General features: G+C 37.9%; 1 protein-coding gene across 2 annotated transcripts in view; it reads left to right on the top strand.

Annotated features, from left to right (window-relative positions):
- The window catches only part of DMXL2 (Dmx like 2), a 47,533-nt gene that overhangs the window by 15,976 nt on the left and 16,094 nt on the right, over nucleotides 1-15,463 (top strand). For both annotated transcript variants that reach the window (XM_058811623.1, XM_058811622.1), the window contains exons 11-24: nucleotides 69-346; nucleotides 516-1,212; nucleotides 2,868-2,989; nucleotides 4,046-4,135; nucleotides 5,501-5,618; nucleotides 6,368-6,487; nucleotides 6,949-7,176; nucleotides 7,798-9,477; nucleotides 9,773-9,883; nucleotides 10,584-10,753; nucleotides 11,307-11,404; nucleotides 11,566-11,731; nucleotides 12,704-12,968; nucleotides 13,552-14,639. In XM_058811623.1, the coding sequence (XP_058667606.1) occupies nucleotides 69-346; nucleotides 516-1,212; nucleotides 2,868-2,989; nucleotides 4,046-4,135; nucleotides 5,501-5,618; nucleotides 6,368-6,487; nucleotides 6,949-7,176; nucleotides 7,798-9,477; nucleotides 9,773-9,883; nucleotides 10,584-10,753; nucleotides 11,307-11,404; nucleotides 11,566-11,731; nucleotides 12,704-12,968; nucleotides 13,552-14,639 (5,231 nt within the window). The remainder of the gene's footprint in view (nucleotides 1-68; nucleotides 347-515; nucleotides 1,213-2,867; nucleotides 2,990-4,045; nucleotides 4,136-5,500; nucleotides 5,619-6,367; nucleotides 6,488-6,948; nucleotides 7,177-7,797; nucleotides 9,478-9,772; nucleotides 9,884-10,583; nucleotides 10,754-11,306; nucleotides 11,405-11,565; nucleotides 11,732-12,703; nucleotides 12,969-13,551; nucleotides 14,640-15,463) is intronic.

Below are 15,463 nucleotides of genomic sequence, written 5' to 3'. Positions count from 1 at the left end.
AAAAAATTCTGTGTTGAATGGAAACTGATAGGGATATCTTTGCAAAAAATGGCATATTTCTGTTGCAGATTTGTCTATAGACAGAGAATCAGAGACAGGGACTGGTACAGGCTCTTCAGAACATGAAGATGGAGAAAGAGAGGGAAGCCCCAAAACATCTCTGCTAGCAGGGCCTCGCCTGCCTCTGCCCACAGTTTTGTTGGACCGGAAAATCGACTTGCTCCTAACAGAATGGAACAGGAATCCAGATATGCTTTTCACTATCCATCCTGTTGATGGGACCTTTCTAGTGTGGCATGTGAAGTATTTAGATGAACACACTCCAGGCATCTTTCGACAAGTTCAGGTATGGCATATTTGAAATGGTTTTATTTTTAATGCTAACATTGTCCTTTGCTTTAGAGCTGAATATCAGTAGGAATTCTGTTTAAGTACTTCCTGTAAAATAGCTAACATTTATTCAGGCTGAAGCTGAGTTCATATATTCTGATTTTTTCTTTTTCCTTTTTTTTTAGGTTTCATTTTCTTCTAGGATTCCTGTTGCATTTCCATCTGGAGATGCTAGCTCCCTTAGCAAAAATATTATGATGTATGCCTGCCCCGTCTTTGTAAAAGACAGCAGCAGTGCTGCACAGCAGAAAACAATGGACTTTCCAGATAATACTCTAGCAAATAAAGGACCAAGCTTTGCCCGGGACAGTGCAAATGTGAATATAATTTCTCCTGTGGTAATGATGATTTCCAAACACATAGATGGCTCTCTAAACCAGTGGGCAGTTACTTTTGCTGATAAATCAGCTTTCACTACTGTGCTAACTGTATCCCATAAGTTCAGGTACTGTGGACACCGCTTTCACCTCAATGATCTGGCCTGCCATTCTGTTTTACCATTGCTGCTGACATCTTCTCATCACAATGCTCTGTTAACTCCTGAGTCAGACGCCTCCTGGGACTCCGACAGGATAAACAGGATGATGGATCCTATTAAGCATAAGAGAGGCTCTTCTAAGCAGCAGCTTAAGAATGCAGCAACCCGTACATTCCATGACCCAAATGCAATCTACAGTGAGCTGATTCTGTGGCGAGTAGACCCCATAGGACCTTTATCCTACACTGGAGGAGTGTCTGAGCTGGCTCGAATTAACTCTCTTCACACCTCTGCTTTCTCTAATGTAGCCTGGCTTCCAACACTCATTCCCAGCTATTGCCTTGGTGAGTGTACCCGGCATGTTTCCATATAAAGTTAACACTGTGTGTTGTAGAATTAATGTGTTACAATAAATTACTGTTTTATTTGGAGTGTATTTACATTTACTTTTCAAAAATTTCCTTTTACTATGCAAATTAAGCATTTTTACTTTGTTTTAAGCTACTGCAAATCACTTGCAGTGGTCTGAGTGTGTCTGCAGTCCCTGTGGATCAGCTGACACTCAGGAACTCCTTTGTGTGAGTAAGCACTCCTTGCTCCCACAGAGAACAGGATGCTGCCTTTCCCCAGTGCTTCAGGCAGCTTCCTTGAGTGCTCTCTGCATTGATGTGGTTTGCAAATGCAAGTGTGCTGATGGCTTAGGGTGCTGGCCACGTGCAGCTGCAGGGACATTGGCTTGAACAGAGCTAATAATTGGACCACCTGGACATCAGAACTATAGGGGAAGATTTTCAGCCAAAACTGGCATTAAATTGGCTCAAATCCCTTTAAAATGCTGGCTTAAAAGTGCTTAGGAGGTCCTGAAACAGTACTGAAGTTTTTCAGACCACCAGAAGCTTACAAAAGCCCAGTTAGAACCCAGGACATTTATAAATAAATAAAGTACATTAACTTTACAGAACTGCAAAGAACACTTTTTCAGGGGTCAGACTGTACAATGTCTGATGTATGATGCCCTTGGCCAATTCTTCAGTTTTTGTTTTTAATTTTAGAGCTTTCCATTGCAATTAAGAAAATTACTTCTACAAATGTTGCTCTATGAAGCCACACAGATACTTATTTTCTAATTGTCACAAAGATGTGTTGTAGTAGTTGTCATCTTTGTATACAGTACTAAAAGCCATTTGTACTGTGGGGTAGCATTAAATTTTATACTAATGCAAAGTTATAAATACATAATATATTTCATTTAAAATAAAACAAATTCTTTTTCTCTACTTACATAGTAACATTCTGGGCTGTCTGTATCCCACAAAGTGTTCTAAACACAAATAATGAGCTTCATTCTTGTAGTTTGGAGGAAAATGGATATCACAGTGTAAAGCCTGTTGTATGTACTGTTGAGAAACAAAAAAAGACACTCTTAAATTTTTCATATCTTGTTCAGAACTCTAGACATATCTATTTTTTCCTCCACTTTTATGTCTGCACTTCAACTGCAGGGCAGAAGGGAATATTCATAGAGATTAATTTTATGTAAAGAGCCTAGGGTCAATAAACAGGGAAGAAAGCTATGGCTGAATAGCTTCCCCTTACACTCCCAAGGTTCCCCTGACAACCTTGGGAATGTGGAGTTGGCTCTTCCAAGCAATGCCCTGGAGATGACAGCATATCAAATATCACCAGAGTAAAGAATGGCAGCCTTCCCTTAGGTGTACTACAGACTGGGGCTTGTGTGAATAGTGTTTGTAAACATACATGAGTTCAGCTTAGATTGCTGAACCTTTTTGAGGAGTTCTGGGTACATTCATGAACAGAAAGGGAATTATTTCAAAGTTCAAATGATGTATTAATGCACACATTTGCTTAGGTTTTTTGCTTCAATGCTTGATGAAAATTATGTTTGAAGCATATTCACATACTGAGGATTGTAATAGACTGCTTGGTACCATTGACTGCCATTTTTTTCTTCATGAATTTTTTTTGTATCTCCTATTAGGTACCTATTGCAACTCTGCTAGTGCTTGCTTTGTTGCATCAGATGGCAAAAACCTGAGGCTCTATCAAGCTGTTGTAGATGCACGAAAGCTTCTGGATGAATTATCTGACCCTGAATCATCTGTAAGTTCTACATGGTTTGGTTTGAAACTGTTAAAATACAACTAATGTAACTCACCTTTCCCCCCTTCCAGTGGTTTGTCTTTCTTTAGTTCTGTGTGATTTTTGTGCCATTCCATGTATAGATCTTATGCATTACATCTTGCATAGTTGCACATTTTGCAGCTCTCTTTAAGCATTTGCAGAAAAAATGCAGCTATTACTACTAAAAGTGTCTGCACTGAACCAAAATTTCCCATACAAGTTTCTCCAACCTGTGGCAGGCGGGAAAAGGAAAAATAGGATTTCTTAGTTTGTCCTCTCAGAAAAGGGGAGTCAAGAGCAAGAGGGAAAAGGAAAACAGAAGAGCAAGGCTGAGGTGTATCCACCTAAGTTACATCTGTATATGAGGAAGGGCAGAGATGGTGGGATATAAGGGAATCAGCTAAGGGTCATATTAGCTTTCTTTTTTCAATAACTAATTTTTTCATTCTTTTTATCTTTCATTTCTGTGACTTTAGGAAAAGTAAAGCCTGACCTTGTACTGTTATTGTATAAAGAAACACATCTTTAATTTTTTTCTCATTCTTCTGTTATTTTATAAACCATCTTGCAAGACAAGGCCTGTCAGTATTCAGATCAGTCTGAAGAATCTGTTCTAGGAGCAGTGACTCTGAACATTCCAGCAAAAATCAATAGAGCTTTCAGCTTATATATAAGCTGTACTGAAGGTGTTTTCTACATGTTGTGACAAAAGCTTGAAAGAGAAGTGAAAGGGTATATTGTTTCTCATTGCACAGACACATTATGTGGTGTTATGCAAGGATAAATCTTTAAATTAGCAATATTTAGCTTCCATAAAAACTGGTGTTTCATCCCCATGAAGAGCTACTGACTCACAACAGTGCACATGCTTTGATAAATACATTATTCATGAGTGTCAAAGTGACAACTGCAAGAAGTCTGTTACGGTTTGTGCCAACAAGAAAAAATTGAAGCATCAGTTTATCATAAGCAACTGCAATTTTCTTCTGTCCAAAGGAAAAATATACTAATTCTACTCATTTTTCTCTGTTTCAGAAACTTATTGGGGAGGTGTTTAATATTGTGAGCCAACAATCTACTGCTCGACCAGGATGTATCATTGAGCTTGATGCAATAACTAACAAAGTAAATAAATGGTTGACTCTCTAGGGTAAACATAAGGGTGTTTAATAACTTTGTTTGTTAATTAGCCTAATCTGTTGAAAAGACATAAAAGAGATTACATTTTTCTAGGGTTACAATGATTGCTTTGAATTTTTATGAATATTGAAGTACCTTGAGCATTTTACTAAGCCAACTTTTTGTTAGCTGCTAAGAGCTCAAAGTTCATTTTTAGAGTAAAGCTATATTTTCTAAGCATATTATTGAAGAAAACTAAACTTTACTAAAGAATTATTTCCATGGTATCATAATTTAAAGGAAATAATTACAATCCCCTCAAACACAAAAAAACCAAAAATAAATTTTAAATAACTTTTAAAAGCCCAAACCTAAAAATTAGATCTGACTATCCAAAACGTAAGAATGTAAGAATGATAGCCAGGTATGACTTCAAGCTTTTTGTATTGTAAAATAAATTTATTAATTAACACAGCTATACTTCTCAATCAATGAGCAGGTAGGATAACTGAACCTTCTTCTTAGTCACTTATTTTGATGATATATACTATATGTTCTCCAATGCTGTTTTCTGTTAGCAGCTTGCAAAAACAGTGAGTTTTACCAATTTTAATTAGAAAACTATGGAGTTTGGACATTTATAAATAAGTATTTCTATATTGTCAATAAATTCTGTGTCTTTCATGTATCAGTAACATAAAATCTTCAAATTTAAGTTCAGATTTACAAAACATTTTCCTATAATTTTTATAAATGAGTACAAAGAATACCATCTTGTTTCTCTGGGAAAAAAAAAAAGTGTTTTGCAGCATCACTTTGCCATCACTCTATTTTAAGGATATATTTTTCCTTACCAGCAGGGAAGGATTTCACCATGAGCAGCCTTCTCTGTAGCGAGGTGGAGTTACTGTGAAGAAATACATTGCTGTCAGAAAAGACAGATGTTAAGATATCTGAGAGAAGGAAAATCTGCAATTTGTTCCCTTTTTCAGATTTCCCAAGCAATTCGCTGCAGACATGTCCTTCCACTGAAGTTTTCAACACCAAAGAAATAAAAATGAATAGATGAAAATGAAAAATGAAATCAGATACTAATTCATCTGTCAATAACTGCAGCAGAAGTATTATTACAGAATTTGTCTGTCCTGGCAGCCCTTGGTGAAATTATTTCAATATACAAATGATGAGTTCAAGAACATGCTGTTCATAATATGAAAGGAAAATATTTGTTTTTTCTGATGATAACTTTAAACTTTATAAAAGAAAGTCTTCCTCATTGGTAGCTAGATTGCACTGAGGAAATAATTAATTGCATTAATACTAAATATTGCTGTACTGTTCTGGAAGCATAACAGTTGCTCAATGTTTCAGTGTGGCTCAAACACACAGTTGCTTCATGTCTTCCAAGAAGACTTCATTTTGGGATACAAACCACATAAGGAGGATGCAGAAGGGAAGGAAACTGAGATATTTTTCCAGCCATCACAAGGTATAGCATGAACTCTAACTAATATGAATTAAATTGGTAGCAAAAAATGTTTTTCAGGAATACTAAAATCTGGCTGGCATGTGGTAATTTACTTTTAAATGAGAATCTGTAAAATTTAGTGAAATGGCTGTCATGTATTGCTCATATGAATTGTTGCTAAATGGTGTTAAACAAAGAGTTTCTAATTGCCTGGAGTGAAACAGCTTGTATGACAAAGTACATTTTTCAAAGTGTTTATGTTGTATATAAAACGTGAACAGAATAGAAGCACATTTTCTGCATCAATAGGTAGGTGCAGGTAATGATGCCAATATATCTGGCTTTCAAGTTAACACAATGGAAAATCACTGGAAGGTTTGGTAGTAGATTTAAAACTTCAAAATAAAAAGGAAGACATGTAGAAGAGTCTTTATAATCTGGCAAAAAAGTTCAAACTGAATGGAAAGGCAAATATCTAATAAATTATATATGCCGTTAATACTCAGATTGTCTGTAAGTCAGTATCTATTTTGTAATTCTTCTGTTGTTATGAGTAATCAAAATGTCAATTAATGCATGCTGCTAATGATACTGTTTCAATATTTTGTTTTATAATCTAACCATTTATTTCAAAGATGAAAATGGGGATTTTATTTTCAGTTTTTAGGGCATCTTTTGCTACGGAAAAATTGTTTAGTTTAAATATAAATTTCATTACCCTATATCAATATATATGTTTAAATATTTTATATATGATGTGTGAATTACAGGATATCGTCCACCACCTTTCTCAGAGAAGTTCTACCTGGTTGTAATTGAAAAAGATAGTAGTGGCTGTTCTGTTCTTCAAATGTGGCATCTTCATCTCAAATCTGTCCAAGCCTGTTTAGGTGAGTGGGTGGTTGTAATTTTCTTAGACATTTCTATCATATTACTTAAGATAAAACAAATTTTGGTGGTTTATTATAAAACAAATTGTATCACCTTTGCCCAGCAGAAGCCTAGAAATCAAGAATCTTCAGAATAATATATCAGTGTAATAGAAGCAGTAAACTTCCTTACAAATATTGATGGCATTTTAAACTATGAACAAAATTAAAATGTGTTGATGGGATAAGTAATGTACTTAAGCAGTGGCTTCTTTATTTCAAACTATCAGTATTTCAGAATGTTATGGATGTCTTAAATGAATAGTCACAGCATGCAATAAAACTGACACAGCATGCACACATGGTATAATGATTTTGTGTGCAACTTGAGCTCTTGTAAAAACAAATAAATTTGATTATCAGATATTAATGCTTTGTCCCTATAAACAATTTTTTAACACTGCTGGCATTTTTTAATATAGCAAAATCAACTGAAGCATCTTCAGCAGATAATAAGCTTAGTGTACCTGAACAGAAGACTGTGGATTCTTCTCCAGATGTATCGCCTGGCATAAGTCCCATACCACGATCTTCATCAATTGCTAACCTTCAGACTGCCAGTAAACTCATTCTGAGCTCCAGACTTGTGTATAGCCAACCCCTGGATCTTCCTGTTGGTGTGGAAGTAGTAAGAGCAACTCCTTCAGCAGGTAACTTTTACAATTTTTGCTATACAGTTGGTCCACTGATTTATCTCCTGGTTTATAGCATTGTATCTCCCCAGCCCGTAAGACTGATTTACTGATACAGAAAACACAAAGGACTGAAAAGGTGCTTTCAAATCATCATACCCGTGTCATGTTACTCTTCTGTAAATGTATCAAGTCCCCACAGGAACGCTGTTCTGAAACTTACCACTTTAATAGTTGGAAATGTAAGTTTTAGTATTAATCTATTAATGAACAGTTTATACCCAGTTGCTCATTCGCCAGCATTCCTGTGTTTGATATATAGTGGGTTTTTTACCTGATGCACTAACACCTTCTTCTGTTTGTCTTTGTATTCCTCTCATTGTTCTAAGCGCTCTTCTCTGAATTAGTTCATTACCAGTTTATCTTTGAATAGTGACCAGAAATGCAGATAATAGGTAATGTTCAAGCTGCAAGACTGTTACCAGCTCTGATATTATTTGCCCTTATCCAAATCCAAATTTTAAAAATAACACCACGTTGTAAAGTTCTCTAGCAGTAGGTAGACAGTGTTATATCTGCCTTAATCATAAAGGCATTCTATTTTGTATTACTAAAAGCAAATGTTTGTTCTGACTTCAGGTCACTTGAGTTCCTCATCAATATACCCTGTCTGCCTCGCACCGTATTTGATAGTAACGTCCTGTTCGGACAACAGAGTGCGGTTCTGGAGATGCACTGTAGAGACTGACCTGAACAGCAGAGCTGAGGAGAAGGAGACCTACCACTGGAGAAAATGGCCTTTAATGAATGATGAAGGGGAAGACAACAGCAGTACAGTGAACATAATAGGAAGGCCGGTTGCTGTTAGCTGTTCTTACACAGGACGTCTTGCAGTAGCATACAAACAACCCATACAGCATAATGGGTTTGTTTCCAAAGAATTTTCCATGCATGTTTGTATTCTTGAATGTGAGTCTACTGGAGGATCAGAGTGGGTTTTGGAACAGACAATTCATCTGGATGATTTAGTAAAGGTTGGAAGTGTTCTTGACTCAAGGGTCAGCGTGGATAGTAATTTATTTGTTTACAGTAAGTCAGATGCTTTTTTGAATAAAGACAAATACCTGGTGCCCAGTATCAAGCATTTGGTGCATTTGGACTGGGTTTCAAAAGAAGATGGTTCACATATATTGACAGTTGGAGTGGGTGCCAACATCTTCATGTATGGAAGGCTTTCAGGGATTGTAACAGATCAAACCAGCAGCAAAGAGGGAGTAGCTGTCATCACCCTGCCTCTAGGAGGGAGCATAAAACAAGGTGTGAAGTCAAAGTGGGTGTTGCTGAGGTCCATTGATTTGGTTTCATCCGTGGATGGTACTCCTTCCCTGCCTGTGTCTCTATCCTGGGTGAGAGATGGAATACTGGTGGTGGGCATGGACTGTGAAATGCATGTTTATGCTCAGTGGAAACACGCAGTCAAGTTTGGTAATGGAGAAAGCGACGTTTTTCCTTCTGAAGACTCAACAACACAAGATCCATTCAAAACAAGCGCAGTGGTGAAGAAGACCAGTGTAATTGACGGGGCAGGTGTTGTGGATGATGTTTTTGGCACTCCAACTGTAATTCAGGATGGGGGCCTCTTTGAAGCTGCTCATGTTCTTTCACCTACTCTACCCCAGTATCATCCAACCCAGCTGTTAGAACTGATGGACCTGGGTAAAGTTCGCCGAGCCAAAGCCATTCTGTCGCATTTAGTTAAATGCATTGCAGGAGAAGTTGCAATAGTCAAAGACACAGAAGCTGGAGAAGGGACTGGTCCTAAACGCCATCTTTCTCGCACCATCAGTGTGAGTGGCAGCACTGCCAAGGACACCATTACTGCTGGGAAAGATGGGACCCGAGACTACACAGAGATAGACTCGATTCCCCCACTGCCGCTGTACGCACTGCTTGCTGCAGATCAGGATGCCACCTATGTTGCCGAAGAAACTTCTAAAGTACCTCAGGGCTCTGAAGACCATGCAAAGAGAAAAGCAGAGGATCAGTACTCAGATCTGTTCCAGGTTCAGCCTGTTACAACCGAAGACTTTATAGATTTTGAGCCTGAAAAGAGGGAGAGTAAATCCAAAGTTATTAATCTGTCACAGTATGGGCCAACTTACTTTGGCCGAGAACACGCCAGTGTCCTTTCAAGCCACCTGATGCACTCAAGTTTGCCAGGCCTCACTCGACTGGAGCAGATGTTCCTTGTAGCTTTGGCAGACACTGTGGCCACGACAAGCACTGAACTAGATGAGAACAGAGATAAGAATTACTCAGGTTAGTAACTGACATATTATTGAATTGACATTCTTATTCTTCTCAGCAAAGGTAAACTTAGTCCTTGGGTATTTTGGGATGACAAAGCTGAAAGCTAGCATCACTTATTCAGGTTAGATACAGCAGGAAAGAAAAACAGATGTAAGCAAGAACTTGTAGTTCATACATAATAAATAACTTGTAGTTCAGGTTCTCAGCAGCCTTGACATACATTCCTCACACAATATTATGATAAATTGTCTCCATGCCTACTGTAGTCAGCTGCATGTTTAAAAGTGTGTTTCCTGTGGCACAGGAAGAGATACCTTGGATGAATGTGGCCTCCGGTACCTGCTGGCCATGCGCCTGCACACCTGCCTGCTGACATCCCTGCCTCCCCTGTACCGTGTCCAGCTGCTCCACCAAGGTAACCCTCACAACATCTGCTTACCTTTCATTTATAATGTCATATTTCTATTCTCTGCATATTTTCAATTTCATTAAGGCCATTATCTTGCAAAGGCTTGATGTAGGCTTCCCTACATGCACTGTAAATAGCTCTAGAATAGAAGATTCTGGCCTATCCAGTTTGGGGCATGAATAAATTGCCCAACCAGATAAAACTCAGATTATAAAGGTAATTCATTATTTCCTTACATAAGCATGGGTTTATCTTAAAGAATATCTATTATTTTCATCACAGCTGGTTTTTTTTTTTTTTTGCTTAATCTGAGTAAATGTTGTGAAATAAAAAAAAGTTTCACAAAAAGCAAAGAAGTTACCACCTAAAGAGCAGAGAGAAGGGTTTCAGGGTTTCTAGCCCAAAATGGGTCTGCTTCTGGGATAACAGAATATTTTTCCTTCTGTCCTTCAGTATAAATCTTGTATAGTTTTGAATGGAGTACTGGAAAATTATGAAAGAAGTACAGAGTAGAGGACATCCCTAGCAAGCAAAAAGATACTTCAGCTGTTCCTTTAACAGCTCTACTTGCTTTTGAGGGAATCAGTGTCTCTCAGATGTACCCAGCTCTTGGGTTGGAGGCCCCACTTTGCATCCCTGAAATATTCCATTTACTTATTAGCAACTCTTAGTCTTCTGAATTGTACTGGTTTATGTTATTGTTTAGGCCTGTCAACTTGCCATTTTGCATGGGCTTTCCATTCTGAGGCCGAGGAGGAGTTGATCAATATGATTCCTGCTATCCAGAAGGGAGACCCACAGTGGTCTGAGCTGAGAGCGATGGGCATTGGTTGGTGGGTCAGGAATATCAACACTCTCCGAAGGTGCATTGAGAAGGTACTTTTTACTGGTTACAAACTTTAGCTCCATGCTGTTAGATGTGCCTACTATACTAAATTTCCTAGCCATCTAATGTAAAAATACGTTTTTAAATGTTACAGTTTATTCAAAGAATCCAGGAGCAAAACAATTATCTAGTACTCCAAATCCAATTACATGAGAGTCCTATATAAAACCCAAACAGTGTTCATTCAAGAAACACTGTTATTAGCTTAAGTATCTTTAAGTAATGGATTGCCAGAGGAATTTCACCTAATAGTATGAGTTACTGTAACAGTTTTAAAGAAAATATTTTTATTTGCACATTGCTAATGTCCCACTGTGCTTGAGAGGGGTTGCTATCTGCAGTGGTGCTGTATTTCTGACTCTTAAAAGCATTTGCAGTGTAGAGCTCTGTTACGTAGTAATAAAACATTCTCACAAATTACTTTGCTGCTTTGTAGAGATAACACAGTCTACCTTGCCATCCTCTGTGACAAAGAACACAGGTTATTTAGCTAACAGCAGCTTTTATATTTTCATCAATAATAGTAGGCTTTGTTCACTACAGGTTGCAAAAGCTTCATTCCAGAGGAACAATGATGCCTTAGATGCTGCACTTTTCTACCTTGCTATGAAGAAAAAGGCAGTGGTGTGGGGTCTGTTTAGGTGAGTTCTGCTAACTTGAAGTTTGATTAAATGTTAATTGAACCAGGAATGCAAAGCAGAATTCATTCAAGAGTAGAGTTTAATTTCAAGTAATGTTGTTCAAGTGATAGTATGCCAAGGTACATAATAAATAGCTCTATACATTGCATTTCTTTATGCAGGTCCCAGCATGATGAAAAGATGACTGCCTTTTTCAGCCACAACTTCAATGAAGACCGATGGCGTAAAGCTGCTTTAAAAAATGCTTTTGCTTTGTTGGGAAAACAACGGTTTGAGCAGTCAGCTGCATTTTTCTTGCTAGCAGGTTCACTAAAAGATGCTATAGAGGTATCTGCTTTTGAGAAATTAAGTTTCGGTTTCTAATTTGACCTATGTTACTGCATCCTTACAAGCTGTCTCTGATGAAGTTTTCACAATTTGTGGCAGCAGAAATGGGATGGTATGTCCACACAGGACTCCCTTTTGCCCTGCAGACATACCATTTACCTCCACACTACTGTGAAAAGCAACTGGGAAGCTGATTTGAAGGTCAGAATAATTATTCAGATACCATTTCTCAGTGGAAGTACTCTTGGGAGTACTTGGAACTATCATCACAGTTTGAACTGTGACCCTTCTGGCAAAACTTTGTTTGAACTGCACAGTTAAGTTGTAGCACTCTGTTCAGCCTCGAGCTATTCTGCATGACCTCTTGGTACAACATTAAGTAAAAAAAAGAAGTCAAGAGTTCTCTTGTGAAGCAGTGCTGGGGTCCCTTTTTAGTGGAGCTATGATTGCTGCTTGCCACAAGGGAGGTGGGAGCTGTGAGAAGGATCATAAGCTAAGGATCATCAGGAGAGGATGGGATTTAGAGAACCTTTAGACTATCTGCCTATTTATTTTCAGTGTGTTTGTCTTCACTTTAGAATGTATTTTCCTCAGAGATGTAATTCTACACAAGATGGTGGGAAAAATATCTTACCAGTGACATAATAACATGAAAGTTGGAGGGTGCAATTATTCTACTAGATGGACAAAAAATAGACATCCTTATCTTCTGCCACGTTAATTTTTTAATGCTATGTACTACTATGCATACTGAAATCCCTAAAATAGAGAAAAGTACACCTCTTTCCAAACAGAAGAAAATGTTACTTGGATATCTATCACTTACCACATTTTTGACCTGAAGATTAATTTATACTTCAAAGAACAGATAAGAGGAGAAAAAAATATCTGTTCTGTAAACATATATTGCTATTCACTTTATTTTATAGAACTCCCCTTATAAAACAGCCTTTTCCCCACTGCTTACCATAGGTGTGCCTTGAGAAAATGGAAGACATCCAATTGGCCATGGTCATTGCTCGTTTGTATGAATCGGAGTTTGAAACTTCTGTCACATACACCTCCATTCTCTATGAAAAGATTTTGGGTTGCCAGAAGGATGGAACTGGATTCAGCTGTACTAAGTTGCATTCTGATCCATTTCTGAGAAGCATTGCATACTGGATAATGAAAGATTACACACGAGCACTGGATACATTATTGGAACAAACACCCAAAGATGATGATGAAAACCCAGGTAAGGGAAAAAATATTAATCTGATAGGGCAAACGTGTTAAGAAAAAGAAGAGAGGCTCTTCAGCCCTCTAACACCAAACTTAGTTCCTGCTGTCAGCTAAGCTCAGGAGAACTGTCTTTGTTTGGCACTTCATACAATACTTTTCTAGTAATAAATGCTGGTTGGTCTTTTTTCTAATGGACTTAAATTCTTATTCTTACTTCTAGGAATTAGCAGTATTTCCTATGCCATCTATTCAAGGCTAATGTTAAGTGACAGGTGGCCACATAGGTTTCATATTCTCTACAGGAGTTTCCTTGGGGAAATCTCTACCTGGATGATCATCTCAGCTGCCTTATAGCTTAGCTGAGTGCAATGTAACCGTGAGGCAAATGATAGAATTTGTATATTGCTACTCATCCAGCTCATACTTCTTTTCTTTTTGTGGGGAATAAGTAGTTATTTCATTTTGTTTTGATAACTAGACCCAACATTTATCTTTGTGTGTTTTGATAAATCCCTAATGCAGGAAATAACTGCAAAACAGAATAATACCATCTAAAAAGCATTTTCAATGGATGTCATATCTGTTTAATTCCTCAGTTATTGTCAAGTCCTGCAATCCTGTGGTGTTCAGTTTCTACAACTACCTTCGGACCCACCCTTTGCTCATCCGAAGATACTTCAGCTCACCAGAAGGAACTCTCGCCACCTTAGGTCTAAAAACTGAGAAAAGCTTTGTTGATAAAATTAATCTTATAGAAAGAAAATTGTTCTTCACTACTGCAAATGCTCATTTTAAAGTAGGCTGCCCTGTACTAGCCCTTGAAGTCCTTTCCAAAATTCCAAAAATAAGAAAAAAGTCACCTCTAGCTGGAGAAAAAGATTCATCCAGTCCTTCAATCCAGGCTGATGTTTCAGATTCCAAAGCCCTACAGGATGGTGCTGGAAGTGGTGATATAGACTGGTCAAAACCCATTTCAACTTCCTTTGCTTTGGAGAGCACTGTTGAATCTTCAGCACAATTTGACTGGAGTCAACCAGCAGTAAAATTTGATGATGAGCCCCTTACTCTTGACTGGGGTGAAGACAAAAATGGATCAGATGAAGAAGACAAGGATGTTGGGATAATGATGAAAAAGTCTGATTCTAAGAGTGAAGATGAGAGGACCTCAGACACCAGCATGGCTCAAACACCACATGGGGAGGTTTCTGAGGCGGGAGACACTGAGGTTGATGTTATTGCTGAGCAACTGAAATTCAGAGCCTGTTTGAAAATCCTTATGACTGAACTGAGGACTTTGGCTACAGGTTATGAAGTGGATGGAGGAAAGCTCAGATTTCAGCTGTACAACTGGCTGGAAAAAGAGATTGCTGCTATGCATGAAATATGCAACCATGACACAGAGGACAAAGACTACTGTAAAACATATACCAAAGTAAATGGGGATCTGCTTGACCCCGAAGATATTATGGATAAGCCAGACATTGGCTCGTACGAACGGCACCAGATCGAAAGGCGCAGACTACAGGCAAAGCGAGAGCACGCTGAGAGACGCAAGTGGTGGCTGCAGAGGAACCAAGCTCTGCTCAGAGTTTTCCTCAGTTATTGTAGTCTCCATGGGGCACAAGGTGGAGGTTTAGCATCTGTAAGGATGGAGCTGAAGTTCTTGCTGCAGGAGTCACAGCAGGTAAAGCAAATTCAAAATTCATTTCTGCTGATGAATGTGAAGAGTTCTAGACTGTCAGTTATGTCAAGTGCATGAGTTTGTGCCTAGATAGATTCTGGTAATGTTCTCTAAGTCTAATGGTCATTATAATGTTCCTGGAGAAAGAGCTTGCTATTTAAGTGTGCTGCTTTTCCCAATATGTATTATTTGGTTCTGAAGAATCTGCTCTGTGACACTGAAGATCAGGCTACTTATGATTATGGAATAAAAATGTTGCTGGTTTATATTGTAGCTGCAGCAATGTATGTATTACTATGACATAATTTTAATCACAATTTCTAGGTACCTATATAATAAATTAAATTCACAGTTACTGAAATAAAACAAAATCTCATTCCTAGACCTCTGCAAATCATGCAAAGGAGCTACAAGGAATGAGATGTTAGCTTCAAGGCTCAACAAATAATATAAACTCAGACAGGTATTCTGTTATGGCATTTTCTGCATTTTGTACAAAAAGAGATTTTACAGCAAATGTTAACTACTACACTGAGCTACAGCAAATAATCTGATACTGGGCAAGTCTTTTCACATGCTCTAGTCCTAGATTTCTCCTGTTTAAAACAGGGCAACATACAGCTGTTTTGGTTAGAATGTACATTAAAGAATTTTTTAAAGTTCTGTTTGTTTCCCCTTGAGAAACTCAAATAAGTACAAATTAGGCTTTTTTCCTAAACTCAGACCAGTGACCAGTTGTACCAACTTGTGCTACTGCAAGTACATGTTTAGTTACTGTTTCTTAAGAGACAATGTCCACACTTCCTAATGAAATACATAAAAATACT

This window comes from Ammospiza caudacuta, chromosome 10 (genome assembly GCF_027887145.1).
Source record: "Ammospiza caudacuta isolate bAmmCau1 chromosome 10, bAmmCau1.pri, whole genome shotgun sequence".
NCBI classification, from domain to species: domain Eukaryota; kingdom Metazoa; phylum Chordata; class Aves; order Passeriformes; family Passerellidae; genus Ammospiza; species Ammospiza caudacuta.
This window is presented reverse-complemented; position numbering and strand designations above follow the sequence as displayed.